Source organism: Pogona vitticeps, chromosome 3 (assembly GCF_051106095.1).
Source record: "Pogona vitticeps strain Pit_001003342236 chromosome 3, PviZW2.1, whole genome shotgun sequence".
In the NCBI taxonomy this organism is placed as follows: domain Eukaryota; kingdom Metazoa; phylum Chordata; class Lepidosauria; order Squamata; family Agamidae; genus Pogona; species Pogona vitticeps.
This window is the reverse complement of record NC_135785.1, coordinates 7,415,692-7,443,525: the sequence shown is the minus strand read 5'-3', so window position 1 is coordinate 7,443,525 and position 27,834 is coordinate 7,415,692. Positions and strand designations below refer to the sequence as shown.

At 48.0% G+C, this 27,834-nt stretch overlaps 2 protein-coding genes across 4 annotated transcripts in view; both read right to left on the bottom strand.

Annotated features, from left to right (window-relative positions):
* Positions 1 to 738: 738 nt before the first annotated feature.
* LOC110089830 (heat shock protein beta-7) lies at positions 739 to 7,848 on the bottom strand. Its single transcript, XM_020813159.3, has 3 exons — positions 7,503 to 7,848; positions 2,899 to 3,053; positions 739 to 1,086 (listed from the first exon to the last, which is right to left on the bottom strand). The coding sequence occupies exons 1-3, from the start codon at positions 7,651 to 7,653 to the stop codon at positions 913 to 915; spliced, it is 480 nt and encodes a 159-aa protein (XP_020668818.2). The 5' UTR covers positions 7,654 to 7,848; the 3' UTR covers positions 739 to 912.
* Positions 7,849 to 11,944: 4,096 nt separating this feature from the next.
* Positions 11,945 to 27,834, bottom strand: part of FAM131A (family with sequence similarity 131 member A) — an 84,943-nt gene continuing 69,053 nt past the window's right edge. For all 3 annotated transcript variants that reach the window (XM_072996273.2, XM_072996274.2, XM_078389773.1), the window contains 2 exons: positions 23,284 to 23,412; positions 11,945 to 16,208 (listed from right to left, as the gene is read on the bottom strand). In XM_072996273.2, the coding sequence (XP_072852374.2) occupies positions 15,661 to 16,208; positions 23,284 to 23,412 (677 nt within the window). In that variant the 3' untranslated portion in view covers positions 11,945 to 15,660. The remainder of the gene's footprint in view (positions 16,209 to 23,283; positions 23,413 to 27,834) is intronic.

Genomic DNA, 27,834 nt, shown 5'->3' with positions numbered 1-27,834 from the left:
AGTTCTAAGAGGATGAGAGGATGATGAAAAAGAAACCCTATGTGTTTTGCTGAAGAATAAGCCCCTGAGCTTTTCTTGTCTTTGTGTTTCCAGAGAAACAGGACTCACATATTCCTTTTAGTGGGCTTTGCTGGAGTTTACGGGATCCTCCGTGTGATTTCTGATACATCCAGCCCATTAATCTTGTGGCAGCTGTATTGCACAGCTCCACGGCTTTGTGATTTATTTATTTATTAGTTTGTTTTATATGCCACCTTTCTCGTGATGAGGGGACTCGAGGCAGCTCACAATATTAAAAAACAATGGAACGAAAACCGTAATAAGTTCGACATTAAAAATTTTTAAGGCTACACTAATTAAAATGCAAATGAACCACTAAAAGCAAAAAAAACGTTGAAAGCTGTCTTAACTTTTAAAAGGCATTCAGGGACTAAGTCATGATTGTTCAAAGCCTGCCTGAAAAGGTGGGTCTCCTTCAGCTGTCGGTGGAAGGACAAAAGGGAGGGAGCCCCGCCTGATCTCCCGACCAACAGCATTCCACCGCCTGGGAGCTGCCACGGAGAAGGCTCTGTCTTGCGTCCCCATCAGCCATGCCTGCGCTGGCAATGGGACCAAGAGAAGGGCCTCCGCTGACAATCTGAAATACCAAGAAGGCCCAAAATTGGACTTCCCCTTTATGTTTGATAGATATCCATCTACCCTGTTGGGAGAAAAAAGTTCTGGAGAACTCAAAAATGTTACATATTTATTTATTTATTTGCATTTGTTAATCCTGTTTTTTTTAAAAAAAAAAAGCATCCACCACCTGTGGATTCTGGAGGCCGTTTTGAGCCCGTCCAAAGCAATGCTAGAAGTGGGGCAGGATCAGCTCCCCCCCACCCCCACTTCGCTGGCCATGGCAAGGGAGGCCATTTAGAGCCTGACTTCCGAACGATAAAGGGGAGGAGGTGCCAGGAGCTGACGTCGGGCCGTGATGATTAACTGTCCCGAGTCGTTCAGGGAGCAACTGACAGACAGGGGATCCATGTCTGTCGGAAGCTGGCACTTGTGGGTGAAGGTGTTAGAGACGGTGCCATCTTCTGCCACCTGCAGGGGAAGGAAACACACCCGGATAAGCATTTTTCGCAAATCAGTTCCTCTGTGTTTCTTATCTGGAACTCAAACAGTCGATCAGGAAAAACGTTGGACTACGATGCCCATCACCAGTGGCTATGCCGGAAAGTGCTGAAAGGAGGTGTAGCCAAAACATTCCTCTCCACCCTGATGTCACATCTATAATGGCCAAAACCAGGGTAGGAGACCCTGCTGTTGTCCAGGTGTTGACACATTATAACTCTCCGACGGGAGAGACAACTTCCTGCACTCCTTCTTCCTCTCAGTTTAGGCTGGCTTAACCCACTGAGATGCCTAGAGAAGGCGAAGGAGATTGCATGCCTCCAGTATGAGAGCAAGACAACACGCACTCCCCATTACCATCCTCATGCTTTTAGCAATTTGCACAAAATGCGTGTGGGGCAATCTACCCCAAACCGTGTCCTTTTCCATAAAAAAGCAAAGCACACACACACAGAAGAGAGAGAGAACAGAGAGAACAAGCATGAAAGACTTGTCTGTTTCTTTAAAAACATTCCATGCTTCGGGGTTCCCCCCCCCTTAAAATCCAGAAAAGAAAGCCATTGAGTTGATCGCTCTAAAAAACATCTCCCTCTTTCTGAAGGGAAGGAAGAAAGCACCTATTGTGGCTGAAGGAAGCCAGAATGATCTTCCATCACCACTTCCAGCATCTCAAAGGCTCCTGTCCACCCTTGGGTTAGAAAGGTGGCTTAGGTGTTGATTTGTTTTTTTAAATAGATTGCTGTCCTTGGAATGCAAACCAAAGCAAAGGGGTTGGAGTCTTCACGGACGGACGAAACCTTGTCTGGCCCAAGGCATTCCGCTGCCCGAGGCAAAGGACCAAAACAGAAATTCCCCCATTTCACCTAAACGGGGCAGGCCTGGTGGCAGCTGGAGGTTCCTTCACAGTAGCATCGGAAGACAATCTTTCCACCAGATGTGAAGTCAGCAAATACACTTAGGAGGTACCACACACACTATGTAGCACTTGCAGTTGTGTACTCCAGCACTAATGGGACCATTGCCATCAGCACCCCGGGCTCTGCAGTGGTCCTCTAGTCTAGAGCTCCCCGTTTCCTAGCCTTTTTTTTGGCCATGGCCATCAACGGCACATGAAAGAAATATAGGCCAAATCAGGAATGTATAAGTCACGCAACAAACCTTATAAGGTGGTGTGTGAAGGATTATTTCCAGTCTGTGCCCTCCCTCAAAGGTGCCACCCCCACTCCCCGGGGGTGGGGGTCCTATAGCCCTGGCTGCTCTAGAGTCTGAGGGACGGCAATTTTACACGAGGAGTGAAACCGCTCCAAGTTTTAGTCCGAACTTGACTGTGTCGTACACAAGGTGCTGCTCCCCCTATTCCCGCAAGATTGACTTTAAAGTCTGGATTGAAATCAAGAGCAGGCTCTCCCCGCAGCAAAAAAAGAGAGTCACCACTTCTCCGGTTGCCCTACTGATGCCTCAGTATGCCTCGTGGTAGGGCTGGTCTTCTTGAAACCATCATTCGTGAAGGCTTCTCGTTGAATCTCCAGATTCAGCGGCTTCTCTGCTACAAATTATTCCCATTTTGAAGCTGCTTGCCTTTAGAAAAACAAGCGACGGGAGTTCATGACCAGCGACCTCACGTGTCCCTTTTGCAGGGCATGCGTTTTAGGCATTAGAAGGAAGAGATCCGTTAAATCTCATGGAAAAAAGAGACGCAGCCCTGTTTCCAGCAGGTGAAATGTGTTCCCTCCCCCCTCCTCCTCTCCGAATTAGTTTGCCATGCTTGTTCCCTGTCCTCACCTTTTCCGCCTGGATGACGATGCAGTAATTGAACGTGGTCACCACGATGTCTGGTGGCTCAAACTGGCTGACGTCAGCCACGACCTGGTACTTGTCCCCACTGGCAATCACGTTGCTGCTGCCCAGCGTAGACGGATGCACCGATGGGGGAGAACCTGTGAGGCAGGCAGGGGACCAAGCAGGGAGTGGAAGGGTAAAGGCAGGCCTTCGGACGTTATATTTTTAAAAATAAGCCATTAATTGCTGTTGGTGCCTGGCTGGCTAGCTCAGTGGTTTAGGTCTCTGTCTGCGGAGCGAGAGCTTGGGAGTTCGATTCCCCACTTGTGACTCCTGTGAGTAGAGCCAGCCTGGGTAGCCTTGGGCAAGCTGTACAGGGTGCCCAGGGCTCCCCCTACAGGAAGGCAATGTTAAAGCACTTCTCTGTATTCTCTACCTGGAAAAACCTGGAAAAGGGTCACCATAAGTCAGAATTGACTTGACAGCACATAATAACATAATCATCTTAGAAACTGCAGAGCTGGAAGGGACCCGGTGAATCATCACGTCCAGTCCCTGTCAAGGAGACATCGTAGGGAATTGAACTTCCAACCTCCAGCTGCACAGCCCAAGACGTCTAAACCACTCAGCCATCCATAATTATTATTATTATAATCCCAAGACTTAGAAAACAGAACTAGTTAGTCACCATTACAGCTGTCATTTTTAAAAGTAGCTCTTCACTTTCCTTACAAAACCTGCAAAAAAATCTTGTAGCGCCTTAAAGGCTGAAAAGGTTTCTTCGACAGCTGCTTCCTTGCATCTCATGCTTCTGATGAAGTTGGCTACAGACCACTACCAAAACATGATGCCAGATTGTTGTTCTTTAGTCATTAAGTTGACTAAACAACAAAAAGTCATTAAGTTGTGTCCGACTCTTCATGACCCCATGGACCAGAGCACGCCAGGCCCTCCTGTCTTCCACTGCCTCCCGGAGTTTGGTTGGTCAAATTCATGTTGGTCGCTTCGATGACGCTGTCCAACCATCTCATCCTCGGTTGTCCCCTTCTCCTCTTGCCTTCACACTTTCCCAACATCAGGGTCTTTTCCAGGGAGTCTTCTCTTCTCATGAGATGGCCAAAGGATTGGAGCCTCAGCTTCAGGATCTGTCCTTCCAGTGAGCACTCAGGGTTGATTTCCTTCAGAACAGATAGGTTTGTTCTCCTTGCAGTCCAGGGGAGTCTCAAGAGTCTCCTCCAGCACCACAATTCAAAAGCATCAATTCTTCGACAATCAGCCTTCTTTATATTCCAGCTCTCACTTCCATACATCACTACTGGAAAAACCATAGCTTTCACTATCCGGACCTTTGTCAGCAAGGTGATGCCTCAGCTTTTTAAGATACTGTCTAGGTTTGATGCCAGATAAAATTAGCTTAATCTTCAAGGCACAACAAGTGATGTTTGTTTTTGTTTGTTTTTGCTGAAACAGATGACACACTAGCACTGTCGTTCCAGTTAGCTATACAAAAGTATCTCCAGTGGTTACTTTTTAGTTATTTTGGACATGTCTAAATATTAGAAGTCTCTGTCTTATGGCAGAAAACATACAGCTAGGGAATTCCGGGAGCTGTAGTCCAGAAAGTAACATTTCCAAGATTTGCTGACAACACAGCAGCAAAAAAATGCCCAAGGACCAGTTCTTGCCGGTTTTCTCGTTGTGAGAAAACACCCCCTTAAATTATAAAATTAATATTTAGAAGTTTCTATTAGAACTGCCCAAAAAAATCACATTATCCCATGTTAAGTTCCCAACATAATACGGCTGATTATGCCTTTGACAGGGGGAAAAGCCATTCAGAACAAGTCATTTTCAATTTGTTAGAAGCTACAGTATTTCCAAGGAAGGCTGCATCTCAGAGTTTGAACCGGAAGGAGAGAGGACAGATTTCTGTGGTTTCGAATTCATGGAGGAGGGAGAGGTGAGAGCTGTCAGGGGTTATCCATTTGGGCCGAGAGAAAAGGGCAGCTTGTCCAAAGGCACTGAGCCTCGTCGGTCTGAATTCTGAGCATCACCCCATGGATCGTCCATTTCACCACCACCACCACCACCCCGATGCAATGTGGCCTGGGGGTGGATCTACATCCCCTCCGTCACCGACAGAGTCTCCGTCTTGTTTTCTGATTCAGTTTCATTATGTAGTCTTAGGATGCGACAACACAAGAAAGAAATGCAAATGGATCCACAGTGAAGTTGCACCCAGGAAGTCTGGCTTCCCCTGCTAAACTGGCTTTGGTCAATCACACAGGAGTCAGCGGATGGAGAGAAGGAAATTGGCCTTGTTTGCAGCTTGTTAACTGTTTTGAGTCCTCTCTTCCCTACAGCTGGTGCCTGGGTCTGCTTGTTTCCCCTTTCTTCTCTTCCTGTTTAGTTTTGCCCCCATTTTTTCTTTTAAAGGACAGTTAGGAGACCAACGGGCGGGGGGGGGGAGCAAGGAAAGGACAGAGACAGGGGAAGTTGCTTCACCTTCTGCCTTGTTTCCAGCTTGTTAAGGTAGCTCTACTCTGTTCTGGTCATCCCGAGTTGCAGGAGTCAGAGTAGAACTATCTTAAAACTTCCTCCCCCCTCTCTCTGCAAATCCTCCCTCTCTTTTTTTTCTTTCTTCAACCAGCTGCCCTAGTGCCAGATTAGCAAGCCTTTGGAAGGGAGGGAGGGAAGGGAAGGGATGGGGAAGGGAAGGGAAAGATGGTAGCCGATCCTGGTGGCAGATGTGTGGAGCAGAAGATGCAAACAGCAGCCAGTTTCCCCACTGCTCTGCCTCTCTCGCTACTGCTGAGGCTGGCTGGAACTGCTTGAAAAACAATAGATTCAAACCTCTTTAAATTGGCCCAAGTGATCACACCATCTGAATGGATGTGAAGATATTTGATTCCAAAAAAGTAGAAGCCCCAGAAATAGAGGACAAAATGTATGAATTGAGTTGTGGCCGAGGGAGTGGATGGGACTCCAGATGGATTTGCATTGACTTTCATGTCAGGTAGCCACTGGAAAATGTGGATCAGACCATCCCAATCCTGGATCATTTCTCGGGTTATTTGTCAATGTAGTCACACCCTTGAATGTGAGTGAAAGCAGAGCATGTCACTTCTCCAGAGAAAACAGCAGCTTTGGGGAGGGGCATGCATGCAGTTTCAAGCCATGTTACTAACATTTAGAGAAGTAAGGAAAGGCAATTAACTCTCCTTCTCCCCCCCCCCCATGTTGGGAGTGGATCTACTATGAAACTAATGAAGCTTAAGCTTCAGGGGCCCTAATCCCAAAGGGGACCCAGAAATGACTTTAGCCCACATTTTTTTAAAAAATTAATGTGGTGATCCGTTGTGAAGCAATCCCATTGAAGGTCACAGTGATTACCCAGACCTTGCTGCTGATTGCAAGGGGGCCCCCATAACAATTCAAGATTCAGGGGCCCCAAAATGTAGGTCAGCCACTGCCCCCGTGCTGTACCAAGCCATTAGGGGGGAACTTTGTTGAGTCAGATTTGGACACTTGATGGCCAGATTACACTCGAGGGACAAAAATCTCCCTCAATCCAGGATGTATATGAAAACCCTGTTTTAAAAAACACTTTTATCTCAATCCAGTGGCATCCATTTTGCAGGGCTGTCACTACCTTTAGGCAGAATAAGGCAACTGCGTCTGGGAGCAGGTGCTCAGGGCGGCAGCATGATGGGAGTTGTAGTTCAACAGAAAACAGTCTCAGGACTGTTACATTTTGAGTATCTAAGTTTCAACCCAGTATCTTTCAGAGGTGTAAGATTGTGATTCCCTTAGGGCTGCAGGATGGGGAAAACCTCTGGGTAGTGAACATAGTTGAGTCCTCTTTGTCAAGCTGGCCAAGCAACACAATGATGTTGCATTTTACAATTTTCTTATAGCTGCCAAAAAATTGTAACACTCCCCCAAGCCAAAATAAAAGCAAAGTCCTCGGGCTGCCCTTCACTTGCCTCCCATACTCTAATTCCCAAAGTGTACATGTTGGTAAAGTAGCTTATAGGTGACGTTCAGCCATATTCCATTCACTAGATTTAAGGATTCAAAGGCTGAATGTTGTGACATCACTGGGGCATGTCCCTTAAGCATCGGTTGCAGAAATGTGCAGGCATGCACATACCAGAATATAGTGAAGAGGCTCATTCTAAGGCCCGGATGTGAATCACAGCGGTCCCAACAGAAACAAATCTAGAGCATGCAAAGTAATTTTTTAAAAAAACAGGGTGCTTTTGCACACACTGAAGCTCTGAGCATGAAACCCACCATCTACGACTGCCGTCAGCCCATTGCCTGAGGCTTGACGTTCAAAGCCTGGAACCTCTAGAAAAGGGACTTTAACATCAGAGTCTCAGGGCCCAAACCTTCGAATAGCAGGTAGGATATTCCCATGTGCAATTTGCATTGAAGCTAAGGGCCCCCCAGCTGAGGACCTCACACCATTATTATTTTTGAAATTGTAATTATTCCTACTTCTCTCCAATTGTTTTTTTTTTCCGTGAAACTGTTTAGTCCCTTAAACACAACGGCAACTTAGAACCTCAGACGGCAGCTAATTTCTAGCATGGCTCACTCACCTGAGTATCCGTAGGACTCTCGGGCCCTCCCGGGACCAAAGATGCCATGGGGAGGGTCCAGCAGGGGTTCGAAACAGGTTTTTCCACTGGGACTGTAGGTGCTGTAACGTTCGGAGCGAAAGGTGGAGGACGAACTGACGGATGACGACATGACCCCAGCGATGGTGGCCGGAGCCGTCTGTAGGGACTGTGCTCCGTGTGCTGGACGGGAAGGGACGAGATGGGGGAGGGGGTGGACGGAAGGGGCTTGTCGTTGGCCAGCAAAGCTGAGATGTCCATACTTGGTTTAGTCGTTGTGCCCTCTCTGCGTCCCGTACACTGGAATGCGAGATAAGGCGTCTGCAACCATTCTCGGTGGCTGGCAGTGAAAGCTGGGAGGGGGTAGAGATGTATCGCTCCCACCCTCGATTCTGCTCCTTAGTCACTTGCATGTAAGACTGGATGACCATAGCCTCCCCCATCATCACTACCTCAGGGAACAGAGACTCCATCCATAAACAGCCCAGGCTCCAGCTATAGGGAATATAGTTAGCATATCAACACAATCATAGCTGCCCTAAGTGACGCAAGACACGGCCAAAGAGCCCGAAAAACCCAGAACAACCATTAGATCCTGGCCGTGAAAGCCTTCGCGAATATATTGATGCAAGAAAACTTCTTTATCCTAGCTGAAGCTCACCTCATGCCATGTGTTGCAAATTCGCTGGCATTTGTTTTAAAATGGACCATCAGGTGGTATGTTTGGGCTTCATTAGCCTATCGAATTGCTCAAGCATGGAGCTTGGAAGGAATTACTGATCTAGAAGGAAAATGTAAAAGCAGGAAAAATGTATTTCTCTGAATATGTAATTTCACAGAGAGAGAGAGAGTTAGTATGAATGAAGCAGGATGCAATTGGTTATTAGTGCTTGAAGCTCTCCGTACATGCTCTTGCTCACCCTTGCAACACTTCCAACGCAGTTATTAGTACTGTTTATTCCCGTTGTGTATGGAGCGGGATGGAAGAGATGGAGGGTGGTTTTGGCCTTTGTGTTGGTTCATCAGGATGGAAGTTGCTTTCTGGACTTGGCCGTACGAATTATGGGAATCCTAAACCAAAAAAGAGAGAGAGGTTAATGACACCTTATAGATTAACAAGTATTATTCTGCGTAATCTTATAGGGACTGCAATCTACATGTTCAAGTGCATGAGGAAGTGAGGTTGCAGTCCACAAAAGAGGGTGGCCAATAAATCTTGTTTTTCTTTAAGGTGCTCCAAAACTGTTGATGGGTTCTTGCTGGCACAGATTAAAAAGCCCTGGGAATTAGTCCAAGAAAAATAATTTTGGATTACTCTGGGTGAGGGCTTCCTGCTTTGCTTGTTTAAATGCTTCTGTGTGACAGCAATAGCAACGCGGAGAACTGCAGTTTCAAACCCCCTCAATAGCAACCCTTCCCTTCTTTCCACACATAAACTCTCTCTCTCTCTCTGAAGGCCAATCAGAAAAGTCCAATTCTCCAGAACGGAAAGCACATGGTTTGAAGAGGGAATTTCTTAAGTGGTGAAAGCCAGTGACATTACAGGCACCGTGTCCTTCCAGCTGAAATGTTTCTAGTTTATTACAATCTCCCATGCTGCCTGTAGTTTGTTTGGCTGGGAAGGACCTTTCTGGGTGGTTGGGGGAGCTGTCAATTTATCCGCCACTAACCAATTATTCCTTCCCACCCAGAGAGCCCCACCTCTCTGCTGGGTGTTCTCTTTCCCTCCGTTTCGTCTGTTGGAACTCAGTAGTTCTCTGTTTGCTTTTGATCTATCGGCCACCAAATTTTTTTGTAAAAAAAAAAAATCATTCTTTCTCCTACAAATATCTCAGAGTGAGTGACTGAGACTTTAAAACTAATCTGTAAGTCTTGTCCTGCGTTCCTACCAAGGAAGCTCCTAAACGACAGACATCTGCTCCCTTCATTGAGCATCTTGCCTCCTCTAGAGCCATTTGGTCCCTGAGGTCTTCTGGCAAAACACTCTTGGTGGTTTAATGTATTTCTAATGTGGCTCTCAACTGTTATTCAGAGCAGGGCATCTGGTGGGCTGGCACCCATTAAGTGAAATACGCTCCTTTCCCTCGGCGGTGGAGGTTTTAAAGGGTTTTTTTGTAGGATTTCCTGGTACAGTCCAGCCTGTCATGCATCTTAAGAGCCTTGGATTTACAAGTGTGTAAATCCCCCTTTTGGGGGTCACTAATTCATAGGGTGGCCACCAGACAGAAGTGATTTGACAGCATAGAACCGCCACATCAGCGTGCAACTTACACAAAACGTATACAGTATTATGATGGCTGTGAATGGTTTTCTGTTGCATGTTTTCAGATTGTCGTACACCATTTATTTATTTATTTATTTATTTATTTATTTATTCATTCATTCATTCATTCATTCATTCATTCATTCAGTTACATGCTGCCCCATTAGTGCCAAAACTTGCAGATGTCAGTTGTTTATAGACATTGGTATATAGACAAAACAAAGTTGTAACTTGTAAATGCCATTAAAGGTTTCAGAACAGACAAAACAATGCTGGGGCTTCCTGGAAATCCAAGGAGGGTCTCCAGCAACCAACGGAGTCTTGGTCAGCATCCGTCCCTTAAGAGTCATGGGTCCTGCCTGGGGCCCTCAGCGGCCACGCAAGACAACACCAAGACCCAGCAAGCCTGCGGTAGGCCCTGGCATGAAGTGAGCATATCCAGCAGCTGGAATCCTCTAGAATGGGGTGGGCAACTTAAGGCTCTCCAGATGTAATGGGGCTGCAACTCACAGCTGCATTGGTTAGGGTTGGTTGGACTTCCAGCCTCAAGAAATGCATTTTGTCCATCTCTGCACTAGAACAGGGGCTCCCAACCTTGGGAACTCGGATGTTCTTAGACTACCACTCCCGTAAATCCGGGCCAGCGCTGAAGGTTTCTGGGAGTTTTAGTCCAAGAACAAGTGAGGACTAGAGATGGGCACCAACTGCTGGTTTGGTGTTCAACATGGTTCGTTTTGCAGCCAAACAGCCGAATCTGCTGAAGAGCCTCCTGGTGCAGGGGTTAAAGTGCAGGACTGCAGCCGAGACTCCGCTCGCAACCCAGGGTTCAATCCCAGGCAGCCGGCTCAAGGTTCACTCAGCCTTCTATCCTTCTGAGGTTGGAAAGACAGAGCTGACTGTGGGGGGCAGGCAATGTGTAACCTGCATAATTAACTTGAAAACTGCCCAGAGAGTGCTTTTAGCATTATGGGGCGGTATATAAGTGGCGCCCTTTTGGATCTCTGGCCCCTCTCGAGTGCATCCATTTTGTGTCGTTGCCCTGCCCCGCCTCCCCCAGGCGCTGCCTCCGAGCGGTTGCCTGCTGGAGGGGGCCAGGGCACCGAACCACGGAGCAGCTTTGTGTCCCGGAAACGAAGTGTGCAGAGCCACCAAAAACCGCAGTTCTTGACCCTCTCTAGTGGGGAGCCAAGACTGAGAACCATTGACCTCTAGAACATCGATGAGGTTCAGCCATCGACTGAGGAGCTGATCAAAGACGGGCAAAACGAACCGGACAACCAGTGATTTGTGATGGTTTGTAGTTCGAGGCGACCCACGAACCTCCACGAACTCCTGGAAAAAAACGAACGGGTTGGTGGTTCGTTTTTCCGGTACATGTCTGGAGGGAACCTATGTACCTGCTCTTGCCACACCCACCGCTTCTGCCTCGGGTCCCAATCCTGCTCAGAGAAAACAGGAGGATCCTGGCAGGGAAGCTGTGCCCCTGCTTCTGAGACTGTGCCTGCCACCCAATGCCTCTGCCTCATGGCACGGAAGCTGGGCCACTGCTTCTGAGGAGGGCAGCCGTGGCAGGGGGAGTAGAGGCCTCCACGGGGACAGGAGCAGGAAGGCGTAGGCGATGGGGGGCAGCGGGAAGGGGTGGGTGGGCAGGCATCCCCTTTTGCCCGTCAACAAAACACCCAATGGGAAACCGTTTGGCATTTTGCTTTGGCGAAACGGGATCCCCAAACTCTCTCTGTGTGTGTGTGTGTGTGTGTGTGTGTGTGTGTGTGTGTGTGTGTGTGTGTGTGTGTGTGTGTGTGTGTGTGTGTGTGTGTGTGTGTGTGTGTGTGTGTGTGTGTGTGTGTGAAATGAACCCCAATCCAGCCTGATTCATCGGGGGTGTTTTGGGGGTGTGTGGTTCATTTCATGCACATCTCTGGAGCTGATCTAAGGAGGGGATTTGCGGCCATCATTCAGGGCAGGAGGGCCACGGGAATGAGCTTAGAAGAGTTGCTGAGTTTGAACGACAACTTCCAGAATCCACACACACACACACCCAGCTCGTGTTGGAGGATTCTGGGAGTTGTCGTCCAGCCGATCCCCCAAAGCAAAATATCTGGGAGTCAGCAAAAAAAGCCGGCGGGAGAAGAGAAGAGGCAGAAAAGAAACGCCAACCCGGTCAGGTAGAACCAGCCTTTTTAATGCATTACAGATACAAACAGAACGAAACAGACACTCGCACCAGCCAGGGGCCTACACCGGGGGGGGGGGCAGGGGGGCCAAAGGAAGGGTGCACAGAAACGAGATTTGGCATTTTTCTTGAGCGGGGGGAAGAGTGCAGGTCCAGGAGCCAAGTGGGGAGGGGGGGAAATGCATTGGCTTGAGGGTACAGCTCCGAGCAGGCATAGCTAAGGGGTCGAGCAGGTGGCGAGAAGGGGAGGCTCCACAGAGATTAGTTTGGGACGTGTGTATGTCTGTGTCTCTCTCTGTGTGTGCGCTACAGTTCCACCAAATGGACTGGCATTGCACAGTGTGCGGCCGATGATTCGGGCGTCTGGAGGGAGCAGCAGGAACTTTCCCAGTGTCCAGGACAGTGGATCCTTGACCCGAACTTGATTCTCGTTTTTCCCCACCTCTCCCTACGGCAAAGGAGGGCCCACATGTCCATCCCCTCCATCGGCCTTCCTCCCTCCATCTCCCTAAAACAGCCCTCAGATTTTCACGGTCACCCTGTAAGCTGGTGCTATAAAGCGCTGACTAGAAGGACTTAGGATCACGGCGTCCCGACCCCCAAGCTTCTCATCCTCCCTCTGCTTTTTTTTTTCCTTTTAAATTAAGATCTTGCTTAAGGAACAGTCATAAAAGGAACCTCAACCGCTCCTGCACTGTTTTAAAGTCTTTTCTGGGCGGTCGAGTAAAACAGTCCCCCCCGAGATGGGTTTCATTTCTCATAAGCTAACATCACACGGGTTTTGACCAGGCGGGCATGTGGCTCACCGCTTGCCCTCTCGCGTCTCGTTCCCATCCGTGTCAAATTTCTGTGCCAAATCTGTGCCAAATTTCAGGCCACAGACTCCGGGTTTGTTTGGGCTGCCATGCACAATCAGCGCTGAGACCTAACATGGGGGCTCACGGATGACACCAACATGGTCAAAGCCTCTCTAAACTTGTGCTAGAGACCCAAGGTGCTAAGACGAGACTTTCCACAACTCTTTGGCTCTCTTCCAGCTGCAAACCAGGACATGGGGCAGGTTCTTTCTCCAATACCGGCTCGTGCGCCTGCTTCTGCGGGTTTTGTACATGCATGCACACTGCGGGTGATGAACTGAAAGCATTCCAGTCTGTGTCGATGACGTTCAGCACACAGCAGGCATCTCGCTAGCGTCTTTCCACAAAACCACGCCCTCCCGATGTTCCAGTCTACAGCTCCCATAAGGCCTGACCATTACCCTTGCTGGCTGGTACTCATAGGAGTTGTAGTCCGAAGCATGGGGCGGCCACTGGACCAGGGAAAGCTGCAGCAATGCCCTTACACGTGTGTGTGTGTACATATACACAGAGTGGAGAGAACAGTTCCCTTTGTAGGCACTGTTATTTCCCAGGAATATTTTTTTCAGTGACTGCCTTTTGACGCAACTGACCTATGGCAGTCAGATGCAGCCTGAGAAAGCAGGGCTCCTCCAAGGGTGTCCCTAAGAATTAGTGATGGATGGGGGGGCCTGCTACACCTCCTTAACTTGTTTGCACAGATTCGTGCACAACATTACAACTTAGCTCCAACAGCCGTTCTGTTCTATTTTGGTGACCACGTGTGTGGGAATCGACGTGCGATTAAATATACAGTGGTGCCTTGCTTAACGAGCACACCGTTTAACGACGAATCCGCATAGTGATGTCACTTTGCGATCGCATTGCGACGTTTAGATAGGCAAAAATCTTCGCATTGCAATGTTTTTACAACAGCTGATCAGCGGTTCCAAAATCGCCGCCGAGTGCCCAAAATGGCCACCGCAAGTGTTTTCACGCCCTGCCCTCGCTTACCGAGGGCGTGAAAATGACGGCGCTATGGAGGAACTTAGCTGAACGGTGAGTTTGGATCCCATAGGAACGCATTAAACTAAGTTTAATGCGTTCCTATGGGGTTTTTCGATCCATTTAGCAATGTTTTTGCATAGCAACGATTAATCCGGAACGGATTAACGTCACTATGCGGGGCACCACTGTACCTGTGTGTGCATGCATGTAACCGAGTGTGCAGATGCAGGATCAGTACAGGGGTGTAAGACAACAGTAAGTCCCTGCTTGCATCTTTATTTCCTTCTCGGGAGGCAAGGATACACAGGATGTATTAAACCTTTGGGGATTTAAAACTTCAGCGACTCTTTCTCCTCCGAGACTCTCATTATAGGAGGGGGCTCATGATCTTCTCTACGGCACCTGGACAGAACTACAACCCCCACGATCCTTTGGGAGGAGTCGCAACGGTCCAGCTGGTGTTAAACTTGCGTTTGCCCAGTCCGTGCACTGAAATCCTACAGCCCACCAAGTCGTTTTTTTTTTTGTTGTTGTTTTTTTTTACTTTTCTGGGCCTGCCCTTTTATCCTCCCAGGGTGCAAGTGACCCCTTCCCTTTGGGAGCCGTGGGGGGGAGAGGGAGGGGGGAGAGAGGCCGAGAGATCCTCTGCAGGGGGGGGCAAGTTCTAGGACGAAAGGATGGGTGAAGTGAACGTCACAGTATTTCCCACCCTGACTGGCCAGGGTGAGAGCATGAAGCGGCGGGAAAGAAACCCCATAGAAAACCCGTCCACAGTAAAGTGGGGGGAAGCAACAAGGGCCTTCCCCCACCCCCCATGAAGACGGCAACACGGAGACGCACATACAAAAATATAGAAAAGATATGGGGCAGGGTGGGAGGACGGGGCGTTCCCACCAGCCCATGCCATGCTCCCTGCTTTCTCCCACGAGAGAGTGGGGAGCAGAGGAACACATCAATGCGTGCATGTGCACGCGCGCACACACACACACAAACACACACACACACATACACACACACACACACACACACACACACACACACACACACACACACAAAACTCCTTCGCCTTTCTTCCATGGTGTCCACAATACAAAAATTCAAGTCAGTAAAAGCCGAGAAGTTGTCCATTGGGGCCGGTGTGGGTTATTTTTTTTCTCTCTCTCATTTTTTTTTGTACAAAAAAAGGCATAACAAACCAAGCATCCATTGCATTCCACATTCCGACGACGCAGCTCTTCATCACGAGCTGCAGGAGGCGTTTGGAAAGGCGGAAAGGGGGGTGGGATTTATGTACATATCGTTTTCGATTGAGAGAGAGTTGTATTATCCCAAGAATCGCAACCGTTCTGCGGGAAGAGCGTTTAGCCATGCCACTTGGCCAGCATCCGACGTGCGTCTTCTCTCGAGAGTGTGCAGCATGCTCCGAACCAGCCCGGAGAGAGCAGGGCATCCAGACGGCGCTGGCCCGCTTTCGTTATCTTGCGTGGTTATTCCCCCCCTCCCTACCCACCCAGCCCCTAAGACATTCCCATGCAAAGAAAACAAAACAGGCCACGAGAGAGAGAGAGAGAGAGAGAGAATGCAGCAGGCAAAAATCCACGAAGCCACGCAAGAGGCTCTTCAGGCTTAAATGGCTGGATTCAATGGCATCGTGGAGGCCGGGAAGACCTCGGGAGGAAGGAAGACCTTCCTCTGCCCGACCTAGAGTTTACACCCCCCTCCCTGGAGGGCTGGGGAGGGGCAAAGGAGAAAGGACCATTCCTCCCAGAGAACGGATGGGCCATGTGCTCGGGTGGAGGATGAATGCCACGGCGCGTGGGACACAATGGCAGGTGAAGCATGCCACGGACGGGGCCAGATTCAGTGCTCTCCGGCCTCCTCCTCCTCTTCCGCTTGCTGTTTCTCCTCTGCCTCTGCCTCGTCCTCTTCGTTGTCCTCCAGAGAGACCACGCCGGAGGAGGCCACGTCAGATACTTTCCTCCGGACCTGGCCGTGGCTCTCCTCCTGGATCCTGTAGTCCTTGCAGGTGACCCCTTCTTCCTCCATGGGCGACAAGCAGGATTCGGTGAAGGACATGGAGTACATGGAGTCCTGGCACTCCAGCTGGGCCAGGCTCCGGAAGGCACATTCTCCGGCGGTCTGGGGAGGCAGTTTGGCGAGGAGGGCCTCCTCCGCGCCGGAGAGGGAGCCCAACAGCTTGGCGGTCAGTTCCGAAGGCGAGGCCAGCTCCTTCAGGAGGAGGCTGTCCTCCAGGCTGCAGAGGCTGGAGCATAAAGTCTCCGGGGAGATGGTGGCCTGGGAGGACTCGCTCTCGGGATCGCAGGAGCCTTGCCGGGCATTCAGCTGGCACAAACGGCTGTGCAGAAGTCCTTTCAGCAGGGCGCTGGGCGGGAGCTGGGTCACGGCCTCTGCAACACACCAAAGTGGGAGAGGGGGGGTTAATAGCTTGGCGGCCCGAAGCATTGGTTCCCAACCCGCAGGACGTGAAACCTAACACCTCCCACTATCAAAGCACACAAGGAGTTTAGGTAGGATGCGGTAAAACCCTCCCACCTTCCCCGCGGATGCCGAAAAATGTGGATTGTCATGAAGGCCATTTTAAACTGGCCACTAGATGGCGCCAGAGACCCATGCTAGGTAATACCAAATGTTATACCTAACATGGGTCTCTGGCGCCTTCTAGTGGCCACTTCTAGTAACTTCAACGTTAGAAATATACATGTCTAGGGTTTTTCTTTGAATATTTTTAATATTTTCAGGCCGTGGATAAGTGAATCAGAGGGAGGATACTGATCCCACAGATATGGTGGCCTTACTGTATATGGGTCTCATGACAATTACTTGGAAACTCCCCCATCCTCATGTTTGATTGATTGATTGATTGATTGATTTATATACCACTAGTGTCCATACCACTCCGGGCAGTTTCAAGTTTCAACTTAAAAATCTCACAGGCCCCACAAATGACAAGATGGTGACTTAAAAAAAATCACATGAAAAAGAAGAAAGAGAACAAGAAAAGGATAAAATATTAATATTAACAGCATCTGGGGGACTCAGTTGTTCAAAGCAGTTTTGAATACTTCTGTTTCCTGGACATAAAGAGGGTAAGAGTTTGGCATCTCTCTGTTGGTAACCCTTTCCAGCAACAGGGGCCACCACAGAGAAAGCCCAGTTCCTGGACCATTTAAACGCACATGAGCTGTTCATAAGCAGCAGCGTCGTAGGGCCCGTCTGCCATTTATCTTGCAAATCCTTTTTGGAGCAGAGGCTGAGTTTACACACACAGCAGGAGGAAGTGGCAGAATAGGTCCCACTCTGAATAGTAGATGGGAGATCTCTCAGTTTTTTAATACTCTCCCAGGTTTGAAACACCTGCACACAGAAAACTAGTACTGCAGGGTGATCACTACCCAGTTAGAACTCTACCCAGCCACAAGGACCGGTGATCACTGCACACAAAAGACCAGCTAACGACAGCCACCAATCACAGTGACAGATCATCTCTCCCCCTTATCACAACAATACACCCACAACAAAAAACACCCTGATCACCATAATCGCCCAGTCTCCTGAAAAGGACAAAAAGCTGATCCCACAGCTATAAATAGTCAACTATCCCACAGACTGCACCAAAGCACAGACAGAGTTCTGACTCCTGTCCTCTGAAGATGCCAGCCACAGAGACTGGTGAAACATTAGGAAGAACATCCAAACCTACAACAACCAAAGAAATGTTTATTTATGTATTCTTACCCTGCATGGAATAAGCACTAAAGCAAAAGAACTGAGACCTTATTTGCTTTAAATACAGTAAGGTCAAGCAGACAGCCAAATTGGTGTTGTGGAAAGAGCACAGGACAAGAACTCAAGAGAACTCGGTTCAAATCCATACTCACTCACAATAATTCACTTAGGAGTGGTAACAGTGGTTTAAAAAAGACACTGCTTAAATATTTGAAGTCTCTTGGATGTGCTATAATGGTCGGATGTAAACTGACACTACAGGTGGACCACCACATCCACAAGGAATCCATTTCAGGCTCTCCCCACAGATGTGAAAAAACATAGATAACAGCAAACCCATGGTCTATGGTTCCCTCTAGTGGCACGTCCTGGTAATTACATCATGGAAATATGTATTTCTGGGTTTGTTTGTTTTTATATTCTTTTTTATTTTCAGACTGCAGATAAGTAAAACTGCAAATACTGATCCCACCGATGCGGAGGTCCTACTGTACATAAAACAACAACAAGGACAAGCTATAGTAAATTAAGGGCAAAGTATGAAAAAAATGGAAATTTAATTCCCATGGCTACACTCCTTAAAAGATGATGGCACCCACAGTCCAAAAATATAACTTTCCCAAGCACTACACATGACAGAGGTGCCAGCAGTCCTTGTTCAGGAGAACAGGGGTGTTATAAACATGTCCATGTTTTCATCCTGTGAAGGTTTTAGATCTTTGGAAGAAAGCTCTGGCTAAAGACAGTACAATCAACACCCCCTCCCCATTTGGAAGGCATTTTGGATGACAGTAAGGGTTTGAAAATATTTGTCTACAGCCCCATTGCTGACAGTCCCTTTGAGAACACGAGGAATGGCAAACACTGAGTTTGCAGTCTTCTTGTGGGTGCACTAGCCTTCCTTCCGGATCGGAAGTGTTGCTTTCAGGTACAGATGAGCACAAATTAGTCTGTCCCAGTTCCTAAAGGTAGTGGCACAGGTGCTACTTCTCCCCTCCCCTGCCTCCTCAGCCGATCCTCCCCTCCCCTGCCTCCTCAGCTATCAACCACTCACCATGCCCAGCTTGCTTGCTTTTTCCCCCTACATCTTCGGCTACTCTCCCAGTCGGGAGCAAGAGCACAGACTTCTCAGCCCCGCCCTTTTCTCTGATTGGGAGATCAGCCAAGAGGGCGGGGCAAAGAAGCCCAAGCTCCTGCTGGGACTGGAGGATCAGTTGAGGAGGGGCAAGAAGATAGCACGCTGGGCCTGGGGAGGGGCTGATGGAGCCAGAGGAGGTGGGGGAGGAGATCAACAGCAACTTTACAAACTAGGATGAACTGGGATGAACTGGCTTGTGCCCATCTTAACTTTCCGGTAAACATGACTCTACAACTTCCTTCAGACTTAGCCAGAATAGGCCCTTGTGAGAGATTCTAGGAGTCGCCGGCCAAAAACATCTGGAGACCCATGGTTCTAGACTCTATTCTCAAGCATCCATGTGAATTATGGCTGTGTGCGTCAGATCCTGAAAGCCTTTTGATGTCTTTTTGTTCTGAACACAATACACACCTCTCTCTCTCTCTCAAATTAGCAGGGTTTTACGCTAATCCCCCTCGCTGGTGGGCGCACTGCTCTTTCTCCCATGGCTACAAGCCCTCCGCCCCGGGTGATGTTCACCACGCCCGGAGAGAAGGTAGCATATTCCCCTACACACTGCCTCCTCCCTATTGCCCACTCTTTCTAATTATACAGAGGACTAATTAGAACTTTCCTTAGATGCTGCACCGGCAGATTACCACTGACTTTCTTTGATATGCAAATGTCCCCAGATTCGTCGGCAGTTAATTGTAGGGGGGAGAGAGCGAGCTTTTGTTTGCCCAGAAGGACGCAGATTGCATGCTTCGTCAAGACACGTGTGCGCCAGCTGCCGGGTGTGGGCGGGTGTTCTCTTAGTGGGTGCAAGAGGCTTCCGCAGCCCAATTATCCTTCATGCTAAGGGCAAAGGGGCAACCATGGGAAAGAACAGAGAGATCTGTGGCCCAAGACTCAATTTTTGTGGGGAACAGACTGGTCCCTCTCTATCCTGTCTTGCAAAAGAGGTTGCCGCAACCTGTAGCTGGAGGGTTGGGGGGGTTAATAGAAGGAACGTCTTTGTACTAGGGATGGACACAAACTGTACTACGAACCGGGGAGGGGAAATCATGAACTAGGCTGTTTTGTGGTTTGGTTCGTAGTTCAATTCGTCCAGCCTGTTTTGCTGAAACGAAACACATAATTTTTTCCCCACTCAGCGCTTTGTCAAAACAGATGCCTGCCCGCCCCTTTCTGCTGCCTTTGTTGCCCCCACCCCAACCCTTGGTCCTGCCTCGTTCTTCTCCTCCTCCTTAGCTGACAGGTATGTAAATGCGCAGAGTCAGCAGGCTCAGCTCCTGGAAGAGAAGCTGGCCCGCTGTCTATGAAGGTGGCGACAGAGGAGGAGGAGGAAGCAGGACCAGGTAGAGGGTGGTGATGTGGGGTAGTGAAAAGTGGGTGGGTAGGTGGCAGAACGGATCAAGGAGGTAGGCAAGACCTGGAAAAAACTGCAAACTGATTCGTTCTTCCAAGAAGTTGGGGTGGTTCGTGATTCAGTGGTTCATGGGAAACCATGAACCATCATGGACCACTGGGTTAGACAATAGTGGGTTGGCTGTGGGAGGAAGTTTTCAATTTTTCTTATATTTTTATAAGTGATGCAGTGCACCAGTGATTCATTAACATAGTATAAAATTTCTATGGAGGGGCAGAAGAAGTGTTTAATTTCCCAATATCCCGAGGTGGCTGTCTTCTTAATGACATGGGAAATTTAAACTGATAGTGTACAGCTTGCTTTGGTTTGTTTCCAGAGAGCACATGCACTGGAAATGAACCAAAATGAAGCAATCCTACACACACCAAAAGAATAGAAGCTAGAGATGGGCATGAACTGCTGGTTTGGTGGTTCGTTTCTCGGCTGAACAAGTATTCGGTGCTTTAAAGCCCCACCTCCTCGGGTGGGTGCCCACTCAGAGGCAGAGGCCTGGCTTCCCTGCCCCACCCTCCAGAGGAGGCGGGGCTTTGAAGTGCGAAATGCCTGTTCAGATGAGAAACAAACCAGCATGAACCTCTGAACTATCACGTTGTGTCGATCTTTAGTAGAAACCCTGACAGGCATCCAATGAGGTGTGAGTAGCAACACTTGGGGGGGGTGGTCTGGTTCACTCTAGCAAAGATGTCATATGACCACCAGCTTTAGGAATGGACCAACCCATTCCAGCAGCAGACCAAATATCAGGCCAAATAATCGTGTAGTCACTCTCTATGAACCACCACATTTTGCTGCCAGCATGGCTGCTTGGTTGTTTCAATGCACCGCTGAACAGGTCTTACATTTGCTATATCAGATGGCGAAAGAAGCTTTGTGTTCAGAGGCATCCGTAGTTCCAATTCCTTCAGATAAGCCTCTGTCCTGCAGGGTCAGAAGACCTGCAGTCTTAAGATCGAATCCACGCGACGGAGGGAGCTCCCATCGCTTGTCCCAGCTCCTGCCAACCTAGCTGCTCAAAAGCATGTAAAAATGCAAGTAGATAAATAGGGACCACCTCAGTGGGAAGGTCACGGCCTTCCGTGTCTAGTCGCGCTGGCCATGTGAACACAGAAACTGTCTTTGGACAAAACGCTGGCTCTATGGCTTGGAAATAGGGATGAGCTAGAGTCCAGCTGTGCCCTAGAGTCAGGCACGACTGGACTAAATGTCAAGGGGAACCTTTACCTTTACTGACTCTTAAGTGTAATGTCCTGGTTGTGTTGCTTGTAATCTTTCTCAGTGATTTGAGAAAGATTACAAGCTTCTTGTATTACAAGATTATTTTATAAAGATTATAAAATAAGCCATATTAGGGATGGAAAGAAGTAGAAATTTTAAAACAACCGCCTGTAGGAGAAACCAAATTTTGTTCAGATCCAGGGTTCTCATTGTTTATCTGTTAAGTCCCTATGTATTCCCTGTTTATTCAACTGTGTTCATGCTGGATTCGGGTGTGACACCTTTCTTCCCCCACCCTCAAGAGGTTTCTCAGCTCTAAGACATATTTGGCACGCAGATGTAACGTGCTGCTCCCCGTGGGTGGGTTTAGGGGACCTTCATGGATCACAAGCTAAACATGACTTAACATTGTGATGTGGTTGCAACCCCTCCCCCAAAGTGGAATGGAGTACTACTCCATTCCACGTTGGCCAGACCTCACCTGGAGAACTCTGCCCTATTGTGGGCACCTACACCTTCAGAAAGGATTTGGAGAAGCTGGGTTTTGTCCACAGGAAAGCAACCAAGATAGGAGAAAGAACTGGAAGCTAAACCTTATGAGAGATGGTTCAGGGAGAAGGATATGCCTGGTTATGGGGGAAAGGAGACTAGGAGGTGGTATGATAACCATCCTCAAATAGAGGAAGGGAGGCCAGATGGAAGATGGAGCACGCTAATTTCCTCTGGCACCAGAGAGAAGGACCCACACTAAGAAAGAAGATTTCAACCAAATACTGGGAAAAACGGTAACGACTGCAGTATCTGCAGGGGATTGGTTCCAATCCCCCTGCGGATGCCAGAAACAGTGGATAAACAGAACAGTTTCTTTGGTGTCCCTGCGGGGTTGAGAGAGGGAGCCCTGATCTAGTCTTGCCAAAGGACTAGGTTTCCTGCCCTCCTTTTCACAAGGCAGGCTTTCCTGAAACCAGCCACTGCTGCCTCCAATCTCCTCTGCCCCACAAATATGTCTTCTCCATTGCACCGGAAGCTGCTTCCAGCTCAGAAATCAGCCCATGAGGGCATTCCTATTAAGCCACCTTTATATGGCAGTCTTTGATTCCATCTAGAGGCCAATCATGGTAATACACCTCAGGAACTTGTATTTCTGGATTTTGCTTTCAGGCAGTGGATAAATGAATCTGCAGGTCCTGATCCTGTGGATACGGTGGCCCTACTGTACTATTCAATGGTAGGTGCTGTTAGACCATGGAATGGATTTCCTTGGAAGGTGGTCACTGTGTTTTACTGGAGGTTTTAAAACAGATGGTCATGTGTCAGGAATACGTTAGCTGTAGATAAGCTGAAAGGACGCTCAGCTGCGGACGCGCCTGGAAGTGAAAGGAAAGTCCGATGCTGCAAAGAAAAATACTGCATAGGAAGCTGGAATGTAAGATCTATGAACCTTGGGAAGCTGGAGGTGGTCAAACAGGAGATGGCAAGAATAAACATTGACATCCTGGGTGTCAGTGAACTAAAATGGAGGGGACGACAGAGGACGAGAGGGTTGGACAGGGTCATTGAAGCGACCAACATGAATCTGACCCAACTCTGGGAGGCAGTGGAAGACAGGAGGGCCTGGTGTGTTCTGGTCCATGGGGTCATGAAGAGTCGGACACGACTTAACGACTAAACAACAACAACAACTAGCATTGGCAGGGGGCTGGACTCTGTGATCTTTGGGTTTCCTTCAGGCTTCAGAGTTGTATGGTTCCATGGTGGAAATAGCCATACTCATTGAATTTGGCCCCGCAAATGGGGAAGAATCCCATTGGAGTTCATCTTTGAAGAATGCACCCAAAAGGGCACAACTGCTTTACCATCAGGATCAGAAATAATTTATATTTTTTTTAAAAAAAGAATGCAGGAGAAAGCCAAGCAGGTAGGTTTCCCTGGGAAGAGAGTCCCGTGCCTTCGCCAACCATCCACTCTCACTTACCAGCCGGTTGGGTGGTATCCGTGGAGGTGGCAAAATCCTCGTCGTAGGATTCATCATTGGATTCATCCCCATCCATGGACGACCAGGCCCTCAGCTTGGCTTCCGCAATGGCAAACTGCTCCGCGACACCTAAGAAGGAGAGACGGCGGTCAACCAGAGGAACAGAGGGGGAAACGGCAGGGCGCAGCCAGCGAGTAAGACCCTGATGTTCCAGAGTGCTGTATGAGAGGCCAAAATGCAAGATATGTGAGTCTTCCCACGCATGACAAGTATTGGGGGAAATGTCATCTGCTGGGTTTTTTGCTGAGACAGGTGTATTGATCTCTCTCAGCGCAGGTAACAGAAAATAAAAACAAAGGGGCTACAGCATCTCAAAAACTACTAGGTTTATTTCAGTGTGAGCTTTTCTGGGTGACAACCCCCCTTCCTAGGGAAACGGATTGCAATCCACACAAGAGCCCTGTAAATAGATTTGCTAGGCTTTCAAGGGCCATAGACTCTTTTATTTTTATTTTTCTCCTTCCTCTGCTGGGGAGACGACTGGAGAAGCAGTTAAAAGGAGCGCGATGCATGGAGAAAATGTTTCATTAAAGGTAAATAGAAGATAATTAGGAGACCAGACGCAGATAAGGAGGGTGTTTCCCCCCACCCACCTTAAATAGTAGTGTGGAATGAGCAATTTCAGAAAGTGATCCTTAGGTGACAATTTCCTCTTGTACACAAAGGTGGAGAGGGGCTACGTCTTACTTTACATCTAGCCCTAACAGGAAGACCTCTTTTTCTTATAATAATAATAAGAATTGTGTGCCATCATGTCAATTCTGATTTATGGTGATTCTTCCCAGGGTTATCTAGGTATTGAATATTCAGAAGAAATTGACCATTCCCTTCCTCTGGGGGTACTCTAAGACTATGCAGCTTGCCCAGGGCTACACAGGCTGACTCTACTTCTGGAAAGCACTGTCGGGAATTGAACTCCCAAACCCATGCTTAACTTCCTGAACTATCCTGCCAACATTTTGGGGGGCTGGAGAAGAACCTGTTTTGAAAGGCTAGAATCAGAAAAGAGTCGGCAACCTGCCATTTTTATACTAGGTAAAGGTAAAGGTTCTCCTTGACAATTTTTGTCCAGTCGTGTTCGACTCTAGGGGGCGGTGCTCATGCCCGTTTCCAAGCCATAGAGCCAGCGTTTGTCCGAAGACAATCTTCCGTGGTCACATGGCCAGTGCAACTTAGACATGGAACGCTGTTACCTTCCCACCGAGGTGGTCCCTATTTATCTACTTGCATTTGCATGCTTTCGAACCGCTAGGTTGGCAGGAACTGGGACAAGCAAGGGGAGCTCACTCCGTCGCGTGGATTCGATCTTACGACTGCTTTGTCTTCTGACCCTGAAGCACAGGCTTCTGCGGTTTAGCCCGCAGCACCACCACGTCCCTAAGCCCCCATAAAAGTGAGACAGTGTGTGGGTCCGTCTTTCATGGGCCGCTCATGATCCATGCAGCTTCTTGTCCTTTTTGACCCTCAGAGATGTGGCTACAGGCACTCCTGCCTTCTGTGCCTGGGCGTGAATACTTGAGGAACAACGGAAAATAGTACGCCTGGCTCCATGCTTTCTCACTGTCCGTGTCAGGGGGGTGTGATCCTTTAACCCTCATTCACAGATGCCACCACCCCCTGGGAAAAGATCACAGGCTCATGAATTAATCTGGGCCAGCTGCCAGTTCTCCCAGAGGAAACCCACCCCCCAAAAATTCCACTTTCACAAGTTCATTAATTTTAAATTCATGCACATTTAACTTCGCCCAAGGCGAAGCTGAGATGAGACGAGAGCGGGCATCGGACTGGCAGAATAAACACTGCAGATTACGCAAAGGAGCAGAGTTACACATCTATCAGAGTTACACATCTCCTTGCAAGCAAGGGATGGGTTCATCTATTTAGACCAAGGTCTCTGCCTGGCTAGCAGGAAGGGAAAGCCCGGTCTGAAAAACGCTGTTTGCAAGAAATCAAGTGTAAGGCAAAGAAAGACAGAGAGCAGGGTAGTGAAGACCGATAGGGAAACAGCTTGCACTGATCGATCAGTCCTTTCACGCTTGAAATAGGAGAGAATTTTGGCCAGATGGAAACATTACAAACTGCTTCCTTGCTTTCCATGTCCCAGAGCTCGGAAAATGAAGTTTCTGGGAAATATAATCCAAACTGTAACTTTTCCAAGCTTGGATCATCCTATAGCTCAGATTTCTTTCCTTTTGCACAAGCCAAGAATGAAGGTGTATCTCTTCCCACTAGTCCATCCCCACCCAACCGCTCATAGGTTAATTGTTGCTGAAAATCAGGAGAAAGTTCTTAACTCTTAGAGCAGTATGACAATGGAACCAATCACCTTGGGAGGTGGTGAGCATCCAAGAGAAAATTGGATAACTATCTCTCAAATCTGCTTTGATCTGGATTCCTGTATTGAGCAGGGGGTTGGACTCTGTGGCCTTATAGTCCCCTTCCAACTCTATTATTAATTTATGATTCTATGCTGGAGAAGAAGGATGAAACTGGGGCTCTTCCATTAATAAAATGGGTTTTAACTGGTCTAGCTGTAGGCTATACTGGCGTTGTGGGAAAAGGTGAAGGTGAACTGGTGTTGTGGTAAAAGACAATCCCAAAACATAGTTCTACTGATTCATATGGACAAACTAGTCCTAGCCGTGTTAATCCCTAAGGCGATCAGGTCTTTTGCTAAGTTAACGGCTCTTAATTGCTCATTCAAACAGTCCAAAGATATTTTGTGTTACAACAAAATGATTTTGGTGAGTGGTGGGGCCGCTAGGGAACATATCAAGCCCATTCTGTTTAAGTTACATTGGCTACCAGTTGCTGCCCGGGCCCAATTCAAAGTGCTTGTTTTGACATATAAAGCCCTAAACGGCTTGGGCCCTGGATACCTGAAGGACCGCCTCCCTCCATATGAACCTACCCGGCAGTTAAGATCTAGCCAGGAGGCCCTTTTGAAAGAGCCGTCCCTCAAGGAGGTAAGAGGGAGGGCTTGTAGAGAAAGGGCCTTTTCGGCAGCTGCCCCTAGACTATGGAATGCCCTCCCGACTGAGATTCGTCTGGCGCCGACGCTGATGAAGTTTCGGCGCCAGGTCAAAACCTTCCTGTTCCAGAAGGCTTTTAACTGAAATAATATCAGCTGTGGGTCTGATGGCAATTTTTAGAATATATATTTTAATTGCATTTTAATTATTTTGCCCTTTTATTTTGCCTTTATTGTACTTTAAATGCTGTAAGCCGCCCAGAGACCTTCTGGTAGTGTGGGCAGCATATGGGGCGGTATATAAGCAGCACGCTTTATAAATGAATGAATGAATGAATGAATGAATGAATGAATGAATGAATAAATAAATAAATAAATAAATAAATAAATAAATAAATAAATAAATAAATAAATAAATAAATAAATAAATAAATAAATAAATAAATAAATAAATAAGAGTATGTAAGACTATAAGAATGCTGAACCAGATCAAAAGTCTTTCAAACCCAGTCCCCTGATCATGGGCCACAAGGCAGGGTCGATTACACGGCACTGATGCTGGAAAAAATCCATTCCCATCTGGAAGACCATGGGTAAATGCAGAAAGAATAGGGAAGCCTGAGTAAAGTAACAGATGACATGTTTGTCCCTCCTGATCAAGCTGCTCGTATGGTTCAACTAGGGTGGGATTTTCTGCTATCTTGGGATAGTTTGAATGAGCAACTACAAGAGCCATTAGAATCATAGAATCATAGAAAAGTGAAGTTGAAAGAGCCCTACAAGGCATTTTGCTGCTTTCAGTCCAGTGCTCCATCCTATCAAGGTCATTTTGTGTTTAAATGTGTTTTAATTTTTGTAAGCCGCCCCGAGTAGACGTTGTCTAGGGGGGCGGGGTAAAAAATTGAATAAATAAATAAATAAATAAATTTTGAATTTTGTTTCTTAGCTATTCCAATTTGGTATCACCTGCAAATTTGACAAGCATTTCCTGCACTCCCTCATCCAAGTCATTAATAAAGATATTGAAGAGCACCGGGCCCAGGACTGAGCCTTGGGGGAACCCTACTTGTGACCTCCTCCCAGTTAGAGAAGGACCCATTAATCATCGCCCTCTGAGTACAATTCTGTAGCCAACTGTGTATCTACCTGACACTTGATCTATCCATCCTAGTTAGCTTGCTAATCAGGAGATCATGGGGCACTTTGTAAAACGTTTTGCTGAAGTCAAGATATACTACATCTACAGCATTCCCTCTGTCTATCAGAGAGGTGACCTGATCAAAAAACGAGATCAAATTAGTTTGGCAGGATTTGTTCTTGACAAATCTATGTTGGCTTCTAGTTAATACTGCCTTGTTTTCTAGGTGCTTGCACAATGACCGCTTTACGGTCTGTTCCAGAATTTTGCCTGGGATTGATGTCAGGCAGATTGGCCTGTAGTTCCCAGGTTCCTCTTTTTTGCCCTTTTTTTTGAAGATAGGGACAACATTGGCCCTCCTCCAATCCTCTGGCCCCTCACC